This window comes from Procambarus clarkii, chromosome 30 (assembly GCF_040958095.1).
Source record: "Procambarus clarkii isolate CNS0578487 chromosome 30, FALCON_Pclarkii_2.0, whole genome shotgun sequence".
Taxonomy (NCBI): Eukaryota; Metazoa; Arthropoda; class Malacostraca; order Decapoda; family Cambaridae; genus Procambarus; species Procambarus clarkii.
The window spans coordinates 19299195-19317698 of NC_091179.1; the positions used below are offsets into that span (position 1 = coordinate 19299195).

The 18504-nt window shown below is 41.8% G+C and overlaps 1 protein-coding gene across 6 annotated transcripts in view; it reads right to left on the bottom strand.

Moving 5' to 3' along the window:
* The window catches only part of Khc-73 (Kinesin heavy chain 73), a 228395-nt gene that overhangs the window by 93152 nt on the left and 116739 nt on the right, over positions 1 to 18504 (bottom strand). For all 6 annotated transcript variants that reach the window (XM_069334000.1, XM_069333999.1, XM_045753956.2 and 3 more), the window contains exons 19-21: positions 16503 to 16661; positions 11747 to 11919; positions 4424 to 4628 (exon numbers count right to left, since the gene is read on the bottom strand). In XM_069334000.1, coding sequence (XP_069190101.1) covers positions 4424 to 4628; positions 11747 to 11919; positions 16503 to 16661 — 537 coding nt within the window. The remainder of the gene's footprint in view (positions 1 to 4423; positions 4629 to 11746; positions 11920 to 16502; positions 16662 to 18504) is intronic.

Genomic DNA, 18504 nt, shown 5'->3' on the forward strand with positions numbered 1-18504 from the left:
ACCCGGGAGAGCCCAAACCACCACATTTGCCAGCGGAAATACACCACAGAAAAGGCAAAGCAGAGCACCCAGGCAGAACCCCCAGTGAAACGGCCAAAACGAACAGAAAACAAAAGAACATAAGGTGAGGGAGCAAGCATAAACAGACAGGGACACTGAGCCCAAACCCCAGACCCAGACAGAAAATGCAAAAACCAGTGTAAAAACTAACACCCAAGCGTTCCCAGAGGAACAGAAGAAGGGTAGAACATCCCAGAAAAGCAAAGAAATGGCAACAGGAGGATAAAACCCCTGCAGGAGGTGATAAACACCCCCCAAAACGCGAGCTCGCACACTTAGGCACAGGTAAACTAACCACAGTGCCGCCCCGGTGGCCAGTTGGGGAAGTAACCCGCAGAAGAAAATGGCCATCAGAACAAAGGAGCCATAACTGACGCAAGAGATCCGAAAACACGCCAGCAAATGTGGGAAGCAAGCAGACGAGAGGGACGAAAAACCCCGCCCAGAAGCAAAAAACCCAGGCAGGGGCAAACAGCCCCAGAACTGCTAGCGGGCATCCCCCCCCACAGCTCTGGAAACCCACAACAGAGGCCCCGGGGCAGAGCCATCTTCCACGCCCTCTGCCCTTAAAGAAATGTAAGAGTCCAGGGGAAAGGCAGCAAAGAAAGGGCTGCTGGTAAGACCCAGAAGCCTCGGCAGGAGGAACAAACTTGAAAACCTCTATCCCCCAACCCGAACGGAGCAGCTCCAAAGCCGTCAAAGTCTCGGCACCAACTAAACCCCGCCCAGACCCCGAAACCCGAAGACGGTCAGGAGCTAGGAACAGGGAGGAGAAAGGGGCGAACATCACCTAACCAAAACGGGGCGGCCCCAGGTCATCCGGGTGGGAAACCAACCTAGAGTGTTGCAGCAACCTAAACTGAGCATGCAACGTGGATGCTGCCTGTACCCTAAAAGTAATGTCATCAGAATAGTATTCAAAAACAAGCAGAGAACACGACTCTAAAAACTCTGGGTCAAAGGTGTCTTTGACCCAACAGGCAGCATGACGGAGGCTAAAGAGGTGACTGTCACCCTGAAACAAGGGCACACAGCAACCTTCGAACCTGCAAGAGGCGGACTGGAACTCAGAAGACGCATCCATAGATCCACTGAGCCACGACAGGGTTTACCAGGGCCCATAGGCTGACTGCTACTGGAAATCCAGGCAAGGTGTTGTTAACCATTTAGGACCAAAGCTAAGAAGGGGGAGATCAAATCACTGAAACCCCTGTGGCGTGTACAATCACAGGGGGCCCTAGCAGAGGGCCACCAATATATTATAAGTGGAATGATAGCCCCACCAGGAAGACCCCCCCCCCAGGCAAGGAAAACAAAAACAAAAGAAAAACCCTGCAAAAGTACAATGTTCCCAAGGGAAACAGGAAATGGCCACCACATAGGTAGGCAAGCTACACAACACCTTGATGCCGAAACCAGCACAATACCACTTCCTACCCAAGGCCCAACAAGAGTCACGAAACCCCAGCTGGGCCCCAAAGGTATGGTAAATGCTGAGCAGCAAAAACCCTTACAGAAACGGTTCCCAAACGCACCAGGGAAGAGAACCCTAACATGCAAGGGTAGTACTCACTGGGCGCCTAGAGAAGGATGCCCCTAAGTGCATGCAGCCCTGGTACTCTTGAGGACACCTGGCCACCACACATAGCAACACTGCAGAGGACACCACAAAGGCAGACTCTGCATGAAAAGCGAGGCCAGAGAAGACGTCTGCCCCGGTTCGCATTAGCTGATGAACTGGAGTGCTAGGTAGCTGGCACGGGGGCGTCCAGGGCTCGCCCCTTCCCCTCTTGGGGAGGGAAAGGGCAGTGCGTACGAGCGGCACGACTATAAAGTATGATGTTTGCTTGTTTGTTTCCAGGGGATTGAAGGGAAGAACCCTCTCTTTTCGGTTTTCGGTTGCCATTTTCTTACAATGTGGAGTCTTTTTTGTTATACCTACCTTTCTGGGTGTCTAACCCCGGTCAATGGCAGATGAGGAAAAACCCCAACCTCAGGGGGGTTTTCCAGGGCCATTGCTCCCTGTGTCTCTGAAGGGGGCCAGGTTCTGGCCCCGGTAGGTTGAACTCCTAAGACTAATGCCCTATTCTAATGATTCGTATATTAGCCTGATAGCTCCAGGAAGCTGGGGGAAGCTCCCCACAGAAATGTAAGTTTAACTAATAAACAGGAAGCAACAAAACATGTTAAAGATTAATAATGTTTATCTAATATAAATCTAATATAAATAAAAGTGTTCAGTATAGTAATACTGTACACTTAACACAATAATTAACATATAATGGAATAAATATTGTACATCTAAGATAAAACTTTTAATATGGGTGGGAGGGTTTGGTAGCTTGGTGCTTTGTTAGTGAATTAAACAACACAATGACTTCATGGTTCATAACATACATCCCTCACTGTCTTTCTACCTCCCTCCCTTTCTCACTACCTCTCCCCCCCTCCATCACTACCTCTCCCCCCTCCCTCACTACCTCTCGCCCCTCCCTCTCACTCTCACAACCTCCCTCCCTCCCTCTCCCCCACTACTTCTCCACCTCCCTCCCTCACTGGTACGCTGATCAGCTGTTGTAAATGGCATGTTTACAGGGCTATGTTTTCTACTACTGTAATGTAGTATGTTTGACCATTGTGATATTATACAGTAATACCTATGATAAATACCAGTAAATATGTTTGACTTACCAAATATGTACAAACAGAAATCACAATAGCGTGATACATCAAATGAACAAATCCACAAGGGACATGATGAGGGGTTTGAACTTACATTCGGGATGATCCGAGACGCGCCTTAGTCAATTGTGCCACGACATGGTTGAAAGAATTGCAACAGGGAGTGCTACTGCCCTCACACGGATCCCGCAGCCTCTCCAAGACACAAACCGAGGCTTTACACAATTTCCTCATGCACCTGGGCTCTGTCAACGAGCTGTTCTACCTCTCCTCTTACTTCAATACACACAGAAATCACAATAGTGTAATACATCAAATGAACAAATCCACAAGGGCCGTGATGAGGGTTTGAACTTATGTCTGGGATGATCCCAGACGCATTTTAGTCGATTGCGCTTACAAGCATGAGGGTTGTAGTCACGCTATTGTGATTTCTGTGTGTATTGAAGTAAGGGCGAAGAGGTAGACCAGCTTGTTGACAAAGCCCGAGTGCATGGGGGAATTGTGTAAAACCCCAGTTTGTGTCTCGGAGAGGCTGCGGGATCCGTGTGAGGGCAGTAGCATTCCCAGTTGCAATTCTTTTAACCGTGTCGTGGCACAATTGACTAAGGCGCGTCTGGGATCATCCTGGATGTAAGTTCGAACCCTCATCACGGCCCTTGTAGATTTGTTTACCAAACATGTGTTTCAGTAGGAAATAATTTTGATGGGCTGCGAGAGTTATAACAAGTGGTGTACAAAGAGAATTAGACCGGGCGTGTCACTTTTTTATCGCTCAGTGGTAAAGGTTTACATTTTATATTCTGCAGACAAGTCGACCCGTGGTTTTGGAGTGATTTTTTAGGCTTCAAATGTTGACTTATACGCCGGCATATACAATAATTTCATAGTGTTAAATGACGAAGAGTGTTGCGAAAACAGGACACCATGAGCATAGCACTCATCTGGTGACTACTACACTTTGGTAATTACACTTAAGTACTGTAATTACTTAGCTGAGGACCAATGCCTGTAGAGCAGTGAGATACAAAGAATTGTACTAGGTTTGTGAACAACAAGGGTAGTTGGCCACGACACTCAGAACATCTGAGATGCCATCTGCTGGCAAGTGATTGGGCCTAAACAACTGTGTACATAGTTTGCATGAGGGTTGCAAACACAGTATTGTCCAAGCAGTTGCTGCTTTTGGTGTGTGCTACCTTTTTGGTAGTCATTCCTTTGGTACTGTGGTGATATTGTATCCCCAGTGATTTATTAGAGCCTGGTAATTACCTAAGTGTAGTTACAGGATGAGAGCTATGCTTGTGGTGTCCTGTCTACCCAGCACTCTGTCATATAACGCTTTGAAGCTACTGACGGTTTTGGCCACCACCTTCTCGCTTAACTTGTTCCAACCATCTACCACTCTGTTTGCGAAAATGAATTTTCTTATATTTCTTCTGTATCTTTGTTTAGTTAGTTTAAATCTATGACCTCTTGCTCTTGAAGTTCCAGGAGTTAGGAAGTCTTCCCTATCGACCTGTCATACTTCACTGTATGTCGTGAAGACATACTACTGTACGTTGACCTATCGACATAGACTTCCCTATGGTGTGGTACCCAAGGTGTGGAAAATTCCAGGTAGGCAGCTTGGGGAGCTACCGAGGGGGGACCTTCCAGAAAAATGCACGCACATTCGTACCTCGCATATCAGCGGTAATGTACCAGAGTTTGATACAGGTTTAACTCTGCACACAATTCGTCGCTGCTGCCCTTGGCGAAGCTGATACGCACCACCTGTTAAGACGTCCTTTTGAGGACACACTTCTACTGAAACATAATCACCACATTCTCCGAGCTCCTGAATCTCCACCCACATTTCAATCTTCCGAGTCAGCTCGCTCCATCTAGTCAGAGGTATAAAAGAATTAAAAGACAATTTCTTAACTAATGAATGGGAAATTTAATAAATTATCTACTATTATTATCTACTAATGCCCTCAGGTAAATCAGGTAATTGGAAATAGTTCAATTGTCTGAAAGCAATTATGAATGGTCTCCACAAGGGTGCATTGATTACAGAATGGAGTATAAAGTACAAGGTGTTGTAACGAGTTCCTGTAAAGGAGATATAATGAGTTCTAGAGCATGGCAAGCACAGGCTGGTTTAATGAGTACATAATGGTATAATAAGTACATACAGTACTGGTACACTGAGAACATACATTAATGGTGTAATGAGTACATACAGTAATGGTATATTGAGTACATACAGCACTGATGTAATAGGTAAAGGCTGATTAAAATACAGTGTGTCAATGCATACAGATAAAACGAACTGGCATATAAGAGAATTTGTATGTACAGCAAACCCTAAAATTTTTAGGGTAAAATCTATAGCATGGACTGTAAGCTAAGTGATCTTATGTATATCAATGATCATTAAAAGAGAAACAAACAGTTGTTGGGTACTCTCTGTACTTAACACACTATACGGTATTTTGTATGTTACCTTACCTTACCTTGAGGTGCTTCCGGGGCTTAGCGTCCCCGCGGCCTGGTCGACGACTGGGCCGCGGGGACGCTAAGCCCCGGAAGCACCTCAAGGTAAGGTAACATACAAAATACCATATAGTGTGTTAAGTACAGAAAGTACCCAACTTATGAACAGGATGCATTTTATAAAGCCATTTGTAAGTCAGCTAATAGTTACTTGGAACCACATTTTCCATAGTGAACTGCTATAAATGTGGGGATATGTTCCTGGACCACAAAAAATCCACATACTGTACATATAACACAAATTTTGTAGGAAAATAATATTCATATCCAAACATTTATAAATAAATAATAAATAAATAAATAAATAAATAAATAAAAAAAATTATTCAGGGAAAAGTACATACATAGTTGATTTACAAACATAATGTTGGATTTATAAATAGAGCTAGTATATACAATACCTAAAGTCACTAATACGCATAGCATTTCGGGCAAGGTGTGGGGGAAAAAAACACACGTAGAATAAAACTTAATAGTAATTGGGATTAGGTATAAATTGTGTTGAAAAAGGGAATAAAAAATAAAAAAGGTGGGAACATGGTAGAAATCAGCAATTGTACAAGTTGGTGAACAAACAGCATTGTTTAACAAAAGCAAGACATGGGTTGACATTTAGGGGGTAAGGTAGGTTACATGGAGTTAATTAAGTAGCACTTGGTTTTACGCTTAAACTGGTTGAGAGAAGTACAGCCTTTGACATGATTGGGGAGACCATTCAATATTATGAGTCCCTTGTAGAGCATTTCTAGTTTGGTTAAGTCGCACTCTTGGAATATCAAATAGGTATTTGTTTCTGGTGTGATGCCCATGAGTTCTGTTACAACCTTCTAGGAAGCTTCTAAGGTCAGGATTGACATTGCAGTTCAGAGTTTTAAATATATAGAGTACACATGAAAGGATGTGCAGTGACTTAATATCTAACATATTCAAAGATTTGAGTAAGGGCACCGAGTGCTGTCTGGGGTCAGAGTTAGATATTGTTCTAATAGCAGCTTTGTGTTGAATAATTAGACGACGTAAATGATTTTGTGTAGTAGAACCCCAAGCACAAATACTATAATTGAGATAAGGATAGATGAGAGAGTAATAGAACGACACCATGGCAAGGCGAGGTACATAATATACTGTACCTATAATTTTCTCTCATCTTTTTTTTTTTCATTCCATGTAATCTGTTATCATTTTTTTGTCTATAAATTTTGCAAGTATTTACCTCCTTAAAATTTTCTTAGATTAAGGACCTGCCCGAAACGCTGCGCGTGCTAGTGGCTTTACAAGACTGTAATTACCATAATTGTATCCTCACATTCCTTATGTACATTCTTGTATAAGCATAAATAAATAAATAAATAAATAAATAAATAAATAAATCTGATCAGTTTTAGAAACTATTTTTTATATATTTAGAATGTGTCCCTGGAAATCCAGCTTGTTATCAATGAGAACACCAAGGAATTTTCCATCAACTTTGTTACTAATTTGGATATTGTTTATTCTTAGATTAATTTCAATTTGAGGATTTATTGCCAAACAAAATATAGCAAGTTTTGTCAATGTTAAGAGTGAGTTTGTTGGCAGTTGGTCAAAGATGGACTTTTATTTAGTTCAGTTTAGTTCAGTTCAGACTTTATTTAGTTTATTTACTTATTTATCTTGAAAAATGGAGTTGCCCTTAGTGTCTGACTCTGCAGAGATTGGCAAGTAATTTTGAGTGTCATCGGCTACCAAACATTGCTAAAATTTTAATCATCCTTGAAAATACAGTGGCATCTCCAAAACTCATTCTGAGCAAAATTAATCCTTCAACTGCACATCATAACCAGGGTAGTATTAAGGTCTGTGTAAGTTTTAAAGTTCCTAACGGTACACAGGGTTCACATCTGCTTCCTCAAGTCTCCAGTAAACAGAGTCCATCTTGGAAAAATATAGTAGGCACCCCTCCAAGGAATGAGGGCCTGAGTGTTAACACAGCAAACATATTTAGTGAAGTTATATTTATACAGTCACCGTGATGTAGTGGTTAAGATGCTCGCCTGGCGTTTCGCGAGCGCTTTGTCCTGGGTTTGTATCCTGGCCAGGGAGGATTTACTGGGCGCAAATCCTTAACTGTAGCCTCTGTTTAACTCAACAGTAAAATGAGTACTTGAGTGTTAAACGATTTTTCGCGGGGTCGTATTCCAGGGAACATAGGATTAAGGACTTGCACGTAACATTATGCGTACTAGTGGCTGTACAAGAATGTAAGAACTCTTGTATATATATATATATATATATATATATATATATATATATATATATATATATATATATATATATATATATATAAATAAATGAATAAGTAGTGCATTTAGCAGCAGCTCATAGCACCACCATGTGGCTTGCATCAACAGCATCACTTACACATGATGAGGTAAGTAAGAACCTGGAAGAATTTAATGATAATGATATAGAAGATCCTGATAGTAATAAAGATGATGTACAAGGTCCAAATATCAGTGAATCCAATGCAGGTGACACTGTTCCCATCGCACAGGGGTGTGGGGTGGTAGTGCTGGATAGAGCAATTCAAGTGGTGTTCCTGATACCATAGATATACTGAGATCATTGATACAAGGTGGAGTGTGTAGATTGTTAAGAAAAATATATAAATCTGGAAAAAATGTTTTAGCCAGGGACTTTGAACCAGACCAGACGGAATCAAAACAAAGATGGCGGATAGGATAGAATCGTCAGTGAAGACAGCAATAGAGACACACTTTAAAAGTTTTAAGCAGAAACAAATACAGGAAGATGGTTTTCAAGGCAGGTTAGTTATGACTGAAGATTTTCTAAAGGTTTATAAAGGTAAATTTTTTATTTTAGAATAAGAAAATAAAGATCTCAAGAGCAAGGTTAATATTTTATCAGACAGTATGTTGCAGTAGGATAAGGAAATTGTCAGCTTGACTAACAAGATAAGGAAACAAGAAGGACAAATCGAGGAACTATAAAAAGAATATAAGATATGGAAATTGAAGGAAATTAATTTGAAGAAATAAACAAAAACATAGATACCGGTACATATGGACAAGAATTAAGAAAAATTGTACAGACCAGCTAAAAGATAGAGTTAAGCAAAGAATTCCTTTGCTACTAGGTGTCCTCAGTTGCAAAGTTCTATTGGTCTATCAAGGACCACAAGCCAGAACTTGGACCCCTCCGAGAGGCAAAGAGAGTAGTGGCCCTATGACCACTATTATGACCCTATTTAAAGTAAATCATGTCTGCCACCACCAGGGAAGCAACCAGAAAGTTTGGCAAAACAAAACGGACAAATACATGGTTAAAATGAGACTGAAGCCTCAAAAATCCAAAAGAACTCCCCCAACAATAAACATCAACATAAAATTTGGTGAAACTAGCCTAAGCTAGTTTGCCCCACCTCCCCCCCCATTGTTTGTGGGGAGGAGGAAGACAGGTTGGGTCAGCTGGCTTGCACCACCTTCAGTTCAATAATGATGGAACACACACAACTTTCTGGGACAGGGAGGGTGTCAGAGAGCCTCCAGGGTTAACCCAGAAATTGGTTTTCCATTACATTCAATGCTGGTTTTCTGAGGGAAGCCCCTTGAGGCTACCCTGAAGTTAACTACACACAGAGAAGTACAAATTAGGACACTTAACAGGGAAAAGGCTGCTACACAGTTATCAAGTTGAAGATGAGACATTTGACCGCGACAGACGATCTAAGGCTTAGAGGACCAAGAATGTTCACTAGATACCTGGCCGCAAAAGATTTGTCCGACTTCCAAAACCTCCGTGCTTGAATATTGGCCCAAGACATTAGCAAACACTACCATCAGAGCTGCATACTTTCGGATATCATATGTATGAAAGTAGACTGCAGGCTTGCTAGACCTAATGACACTGAACAGCCTCAAAAATACAAGCTCTGGAACAGGGAAACTTGATCAACGCACAAAGAGTGCAGCAAAATAGAACTGGTGGCATGAAGGTAGCAGTGAGGAGCCGCCACTGGATACAGCACATGATGCACTCCCAGCCGAACCATCCAAGCATTCACAACCACAGGACCCCTCTGGAAGCCTGCCGACTCATTCTTTGGCAGAGAAGGAGCTGGCTGCAACCTAATAAGGCCACCACCAGGGCCAAAGGAACACAACTCCCGACACAGGAGAAGAGCGTAAAGCTCACCCACCTGACAACATAAGGCCAAAGAGAACAGAACAAAAACACAGCACAGAACGAAAAGAAAGAACCCAGTCAAAGGACCAGGCAGGCTGGTCCTGGAAGGCTTGTTGCTGTCACCTCAGCACTCGAGCATCAGAGTGTGATGTTCCATGTGGCATCTGTCCTTTTGAAGGCTTATGTTCTTGCAGTTCTCTTCACTAATTTTGCTGGTTTCTTTTTCCTATTCTTCATGTTTCATTTTTCCTCTCCACCTCTTCTCCTTTCTGACTGTTCCTTCCAGCCGACTTGGTGCCGTTCTTGAATATTCTTTCTGTTGTCTTCTTCCGTTTTGACACTGGGAGATTGGGAAGGCACTCTCTCTCACTGGTAGAACTGTGGTCTTGATGTTGTTGAGTGAGAGGAAGCTTATGTCAAACCTTGCCTTCACTGCTGAGCCCAATTTCGACGGATGGATGATTCTTAACCCCTTTGACTGCTAACTGTTATAACACTTTCATGGATTTTCGACTTGGACTTACGGGCAGTTTCCCTAACCGCTTGTCGGATCACGACGTAAATTTACGGACCGTGTTTTATATTGGGTATTTACTATTCGATCGACTTGGGGTTTGTATGAATATGTTTGCCATTAAATTTTTGTTTTCTCTAATAGGCACTGTGCCTATTTGAGAAAACGGCAATGTATTGTAACTTAGAGGAGAGACTATTGAATTGGTGTCACAACGAGGGTAATCGCGCACTCCACACACTCTTGTGTTGGCCGCGATCATGATTCTACATTTATATGCATATGTCTGTGTAGAAAATTTTATTCCGAACACTATACAAACAAAAAAAACGGAGTGAATCAAGTATAAACTTGAAAAAACATGAGCAAAGTAAAAACTTTTTACGCTCACAGGTACAAACACGCGTAAGATTCGCGTAAGATTTTATTCGCCGCAAATTTATTTGATGCTCTGTTGGCCAATTCTACCCACGTTCTTATAGAACTTTCTATTGCGAACACATTGCTATAAAAATGAAATACGTAGCTCGAGAAATAATGTCATGACAGTGAAATAAGTATAAACTTTCAAAGCGCTGCATCACAACAGTGTCGTCGCTGCTGAAATCACGGCTAATGCTTCGCCCAGTTCCCACACTCGTGCGGAACATAATTAGACATTGATAGGCATATGTCTGGGTGGGGAATTTTATTGCGAGTTCAGTGATATCAAAATAAGCGCTGTAGGATGACTGTGAGGTTGGCAACAAACGAAAGAGTATGAACATTTACTTCCTGTTCAGGTGTCACGGCGAGTCATCTTCGTGTTTATTTACTTCGTGGTGGGATAGCAAATGCTTGGGTGACATTTTATGCATATGATCCTGTAGAGAATTTTATTGCCAACGCATTGATACCAAAATGAAAAACGTAGCTCGAGAATTGATGTTAGGAGCGTGAAGAGATGATAAACTTTTTTGAGTTCACGCTTGAGCGCTCAGAACGCCGCGCGCACAACCCGCTTTTTTTTTCAGGGAGTGCCGCGCGCACAACCCGCTTTTTTTTCAGGGAGTGCCGCGCGCACAACCCGCTTTTTTTTTCAGGGAGTGCCGCGCGCACAACCCGCTTTTTTTTCAGGGAGTGCCGCGCGCACAACCCGCTTTTTTTTTCAGGGAGTGCCGCGCGCACTAAAGTGTTAATAGCTGACATACCTCCATGTGCTCAAGAAAAAAATTGTTCTGAATTTTGTTTCTTATGACAATGTTAATTAACCTTTAGGAAGTACAAAAATACAATTAAAAAGTCTCTAGTTCGTTTATGTCTCTAGTCTGTGTAATTCTATAGGCCATTGCTCCTCGTGGCTCTCTGAGGGGGGCCAGGTTCTGACTTGTGGTCCCCGGTAGGCCTATAATTCCATTCACATTGACTGATGCCAAAGTCTAATATATATATCCATATCAGCCTGGATAGCTCGGGGAAGCTGAAGGGGCTTCCCCCAGAAAATGCCTCTCCTTGTGCTTCCAATTATTTTTCAGTGTTGTTGGTTATGATGATTCTGCTCTTTGGTGTCATAGCAAACATTCACTTTGGTGGTAGCACCATGAAGTACAAGTTACAAGAGTCTGGTATAAGTGTATTTCTTGGGAGGACCAAGACACCATGAGAAGTTAGTCAACAAGAGTCTGGTATTAGTGCAGTGTTGTGATGGACCATGGCCGTGGTAAATGGAGTGACTGAGATAACCAGAAAACCTTGCTCAAATTTTTCTATTTCAGTGTAACTTACCTATCAACAAGTGATCGTGCTTTAGCTAACTGTTGGTCAACTTCCCAGCCTGTTCGAGCCAAACCAAAACCAGCAGATCTATGGCCCCACACCTCAATTGAGAGTGCACCATCTGCACAGTGCTCTAAAAAGTCTTCAGTTACTAACACTGTGTAGTCTTTAGAGTGTTCAAACTGAAAAACAAAATTAATATATCAATTATTATCAGAACTTAATATATATTAGTTTTTAAATTTATTAAGTATCATTAACTGGATGGATTTCATTTACATTCAGCATAATTAAAGAAAATAATATGCAATATTAATGCAATAATTATACTCAATGCCATACTTAAGTTTATAAAATTTTATGATTTTCAAACCAGCTTTACTGGTACAAACCATAACATTAGTATTATGGCACCTGGGAGACACTTTACAGGTGAAACTATGATACCAAGTTACTTTACATTGTCTCTAGGTGTTGAACAGGCGCCGGGTGACCCAGCGGTTGCTTGACAAGTTGTGCGGGAGCCTGAACTTTGCCCTTCTAGTTTTCCCTCAGGCAGGGTTTTGGCAGTGGCAACTGTTCTGATTTCTTCTGGCAGCTCCTTTCATCGGTCTCACAATCGCTGGGTGTGGATTCCAGGGGCCCTGCTGGCAGCTGCATTGCCAGCTTCCTCTTTGGGTTCCTCAGGGTTCAATTTCCTGGCACCTGGTTCGATTTCACAAGCTTTCTCACACACTTTCACCTCTGGCCTGTTCATGTGTCGCATAAGCCTGCCTGCTCCCTTGACCGAGTTCTTTCTTTTCTTTTGTCCCCCCGGTTTATGGTGGCCCCTTCGGTTTGGGATTGTTTTCAGAAAGCGTTGTGTTTGCTTTTTCTGGCATCCAGTTGTCAGGTGAGGGAGAATCATACTCTCCTTCAGAGCCAGAGTTGTGTTCTTTTGGTCCTGGTGGGCACTTAGTTCGTTTGCAGCTGGCTTCTTCTTTTCTGGAGAAGAATGAGTGTGTTGGCTTCTGGTGTGGCCCTCAGGTGGTGGACACCTGAATGGTTCGGCCGGGAAGTGTATCTGGTATTGTCTGGTGGCAGCTTTTTGCCACCAGTTGGCTTTGTGACACCAGTTGTGCTTTAGTGGACCACTTGTGGGTTGATCTGGTTTCCCTGGTTTCCTGTTCCACGGCTCGTGTTTCCAGGTCGTCTGTAGTGTCAAAGTCTAGCCAGCCTGAGGTCTACCCTGGTGCCCATGATGTGCGTAAGTATGCCACTCTTTCGGCAGTTTTGTCACTATGTCGTGGGCGAATATTCAAGCGCAGGGATTTTGGCAGTCGAACGTGGTCTTGCCGGTCAGGTATCTTGTGAACATTCCAAGTCCTCAGTGATCTTGTGTGTCCTTGGGTCGTGTGTTGCAGCCATCAGTCTCTTCTTTGTCTTGATACCTGCAGTGCTTCCTCCTCAGTGTTGAGTGCCTTTTTCTTCTTCTCGTTGGGTAGTTAGCTTCAGATATCCAAAAGGGGCTCCCTTCCCCAGGAAAACAGCATTGAAAGTAATAAAATGCCAATTTCTGGGTGATCCCCAGTGGTTCCCTGACTCTCCCTTCCCTAGGATGTCCGGGTGGTTTCCATCATCATCAGAACTAATGGTGGAGCAGCTGGCTAACTCGATCTGTCTTCTTCCTCACCCCAAATGAGGGTGGGAGGTAAAGTGAGCTAGCTCACACTAATTTTACGAATTTTCGATCGTTTGTTTACATTGTTGGGAAAGGTCTTTTGGCTGTTTTGAGGCTGCGGTCTTGTTTCTAACCAATCAATGGTCTGGGTTTTTTTTCCTGGCTTCCTGGCTGCCTTCCCTTGGTTGTGGCTGACACGAATAAATTTACATAAAATTTTTCATAGTGCTAGTGAGCCCTGTGCCTCTGAGGGACCCAGGTTCTGGCTCGTGGTCCCCGGTAGGCCAATAAGAACTCCGTGGCTGATGGCATCTTGTAATCTGGCACAATATCAGTATGGTAGCTTCTGGGAGCCATCAGGGTTCATCCAGAAATTGGAGTTTCATTACATTCAATGCTGTGTTTTTGCAGTAATATTACTCAATAGTGAGTACTGTGATAAATTTATATAATAAAATTTGTGGACCATTGCTATACAGCACTAAAAAAATGTTGTGTGCTTATTATTGATACAATTATTATATTCACGGAACAATAAAACAGTGATTTTGTTATTACAGTATGTGCCAGCCTTAGTTCCTCTCTCAGCACTGAGGCCTTCACACCCTGGAACGATGCTCATAATTTTCTTAAAATGGCATCTGTTTACTAGACCCCCTAAGAAAGCCAATGTGAACCCCGTATAGCCGCGGGACTTTTAACCCTTAAACTGCGCATGGCGTATATATACGCCCTGAGTAACATGTCCCATGGTGCGCATGGCGTATATATACGCCATAGGGTGCCAGGCCTGATTCAAATGGCCCGCGGCTACACGGGGTTCACAGTAGCTTCCTCAGGGCTCTTGTAAACAGATGCCATTTAAAAAAAAATCGTGGGCAATATTCTCAAGTGTGAGAGGCACAGTACTGTTGGAGCAACCAAGGCCGGCGCACGCAGCATGAGCGAACAGCATTGATGTTCAGCTTGTGACCACAGCATCGCCGAAAAATGTCAAAATAAATAAATAATTGTTATTATTTAGCGATGACAATATTACAGATGACCCATGACTGTGATATAAATAACCAGGGTTGTGATAATAGCAGGATTGTTGTAATAATTAGTGCTGTGGGAGGAGTGATGCTGAGAGACGGAGGGAGACAGCATCGTTTACTGACTGTGTGGCCACCTGTTATTGTTTGCATTCACCATACCAGGTCAGTGGTTCTCTATGGTGAACACAAATGTAGATACTTATATATAATGTGTGTATTAGTGTAATAACAGCAAAAGGATTATGCTGGGAGGAGCCATATGGGTGACAGAGGTGACGTCGTCTGCATGATTTGTCTAGCTGTTTAGAGGGTGGCCACTATGCTCTTTGGGCGCACTACAAGCTTAGGTGTACAGTTACGGTGCATAAAACATGTAGATATTTATATATAATATGTGTATATAGGGTAATAACACTGCAAAAGGTATTGTTGGGGGAGAAAGTTTAGTGCGTGTGACCTTGAAAGAGTGAGGGAGCCGCCAGCCGCCATCTGTGTATAGCGACGACTCTTAGTGCCTGAACTAACTATATCAGCTTAGCTGTACAGTTGTGGTGAACAAAATATATACATACTTATATATAACGTCTGTATATAGTGTAATAACACCACAACTAGTATTGTTGGGGGAGAAAGTTTAGTGCGTGTGTTGAGGGAGTGGCAGCGAGTGGCTGGCTGGTGTGTGGCGGTAACTCTTCGTTGCTTTTCGACTCTCAGTACCAACTTAGTGGTTCGTTATGGTGACCAAAACATGCCAATACTTATATATAACCTGTGTATAGAGTGTAATAGTAGCAAAACTATTTGTTTATAGTTTTATAAACATAATAATTGAATCACTAATATGCACATCATACTTTTGAGTATAGCGATTATTAACCACTTTTATTATATAAATATATTACAATACACACTATTGAATAATATTACTGCAAAAAAACTAAGAAAAAATCAATCGGAGACATTGAAACAATTAGGTAATAATATCTTTGTGGCAACTCCCATCTGTCAACGCGGGTGACGCTGACCGGGTCTGACGACCGCTCTGTCAACGCCCACTTTTTGCCAGACTTCCTCGGTCAATTGCGCCCAAAATATGTCACCTACGATTTTTTTTTTCTGTGCTCAGGGGACACAAATTAACATGTTTAGAAGACGAAAAAAAAATTTTGAATTTTTTTTTTCTTGCGCACAGGGGTGTAAATGTCCCAAGGACCCCTGAGCAGTGTAACGGTTAAACCTTAACCAGTGCACTGCGCAAAGCGTCTTGAGGCGCTAGATCGGGGGTGCGCAGAGCACCTCAGGGCACTTGCAAGTATAGCGTAGCATTCAAAACTCCTGTGGCTACACGGGGTACACATCAGCTTCCTGAGGGCTCTTGTAAATAGACCCCATTTAAAAAAAAAAAAAAAAAACAGCGTTGAATGTAATGAAACGCCATTTTCTGGGTGCTAGGTCAGCCATACGCGTATCGACAAACTTCGTTTCTCAAGGTAAAGTTCATAATCCGATTCAGATTTTACGAGGAAATTGGGCTCGTAACACAAAAAGTTCGTAAAGAGAGGCATTCGTAAGCCAAGGTGTCACTGTAATTACTTTATGTTAAAAAAATGAAAAAGCACAAAAAACAATGAAATTCTTTACAAAGAATTCAAGTGCGATCGTCACTAAATGCAGGCAGTCTGGTAAACTGAAGCAGGGCCATCCCGTGCCACCAGGAACCATGTGCTCCATCGACCCATACGTGTATCAACATAGTCGACCCACACGTGTATCAACAAAATTGCAATTCGAGGCAAAGGTCGTAAGTCGAGTCAAATTTTCCGACGAAATTGGAGTCGTAACTCAAAAAATTTGTAAGTAGGGGGCATTCGTAAGTCGAGGTTCCACTTTATATGGTATGTGCATTGGAAGGGTTAATATCAATGGATTAAACTACATCAATACAGTACAATACCCTTTATTGACATTTAAACTACATATTAAAAAAAATAGCCTTAACATTTGGAAATTCATAGTATTTACTTATAAGAAACATACAGTAATCATAAGGTATTTTCAAACATTTTACCTTAAAAGTCATAGAATCTTTAGATGTTGGTGCGGCTGGAAATTCATTATTAACAACTGGAGCAACAACTTCACTTTCTGTTTGGCCCCAAAACTGATACTGGCAGAAGACAAAATGGGAGAGTGATGGAGGAAGCCCAGCAGCTTGTTTGATACAAACCTGCAACAAATTTCTTCATTAGTATAATATCCTATACCTCTTTCTCGTTATTCCAAAGTAATGAATAGATGCTGACATATTACTATTTTATTTTGTTTAAACCAAAATATTTTGTTTATTTTGTTTAAACCTGGAGCTATAGGACTCATATGCACTATATTAGTCTGGGGGCTTCAGTCAATGGAGTTCTGCCTATTGGGGACCAAAGCCAGAACCTGACCCCCTCAGAGAGCAACCCATCCTCCGAATTAACAGTACGGTTTAATACTAAGTGTAATAAGTACATTTCCTTACTGGCATACATAGTACATAATTGCACTTATGAGGCTGTTACATTTACCTCCCATTTATTCTCCTCATTTATTGTTAAGACACTCAGAATTTTAGGATGAAGTTTTCAAGTTCAATTTGCTATACACAAGTTTTAAATATCAGGAATTTCTTTTTCAGTTTTATTAAACAATAGAGATTTTATACAAAACTTGAAAATATACTGAGTTACTGTACAATTTATTGAAAAATTTTAGTTTTGTTTTATTAGTTTTATAAAACTGGAATATCTATATAGCTATAGGTTAAGTACTAATTGTAATTAAGAAGCAATAAATGCTTATCTTCAAACACTAAGAAAGTTAGGTTAGGTCGTGGTTTTCTATTCAGCTCAAATATTCACAATATATTTGACAGTACGGTTTAATACAAAGTGAAAATAAGTACAATTCCCGACTGCTATGAATAGTACATAATTGTACTTATTTGTGCTGTTACATTTACCTCCCCATTTTTGGAGGACGGGCTGTAGAGAGGCACAGGGAGCAATGACCTAATGAGACCTCTTGTATTTGCAAGGAGTCTCATCAACATGCACAGACCCATGTCAACAAAACAATAGGCCGACTGTGTGGGCCCACAGCCCAAGGTACCATGTGGCATATTGAGGAGAATGGGAATATAATGGCGCTCATTTTGAAACTATCCCGAAGTCGATCGGATAAAAAATTAATTTTATACAAATATTTTATTACTGGACGCAATCACGAGTCTAGCGCTCTGACTCAACAGAAAAATTGCGGACGCCAGGGACGTTAGAAGAGTGCAAACGTGTTAGTAACCCTACAGACGACCTGAGAAACCCAAGCCCTGGAACTGGAAAGGAGGGAAATCAGGTCAACCCAAAGCGCGTCCACGGTCTTCTTCTTCTTCGCAATACACGCAGTTTGCATGGTTTTTCCTCCCGATGACTGCACAAGTGGTGCAGCACTTTCGGTGGCGCATCAATGTTCAAAATTTGGCAGAGGTTGGAAGTTATCGATGTCTTCTATTTGTGTGAGGATAATGAGTAAAAAAAAAATATGAGTAGAAATGGACTTATGATGGCAAAGATGAAGAGTGGTGTTAATGGTGGTGTTCAAGTGTTGCTGTTTTATGAAGAGTTTTGTCTCCTGTAGGAGCTGCTATGAATGGGCCAATAGGCCTTCTGAAGTTGCATTAATTCTTATGTCTTAACAACAGCCCATCACATTCACATGAAGATGTGCTAGCCAAGGGAAATATGTTTGCTACATTCTTGCCACCCAACAAATTTCTCCTGCTCCCTCATTTAGCACAATCACACTCACCATTCAAGGATCATATGTGGAGAAATAATTCGACTCTTTGGCAAGTAACTATATTATGTAATATTTATGATTATTATCAATATTAAGTTCTGTTGTGCTTTCTTTAAGGTATGTAGTGAATCCATAATATACTGATATGTATTTTTTATGTTGGGAGGATTCAACCAAATGTCAGATCCCAACTACATATCTAATCGTGATTGGATATGTAGTCATGATATGAT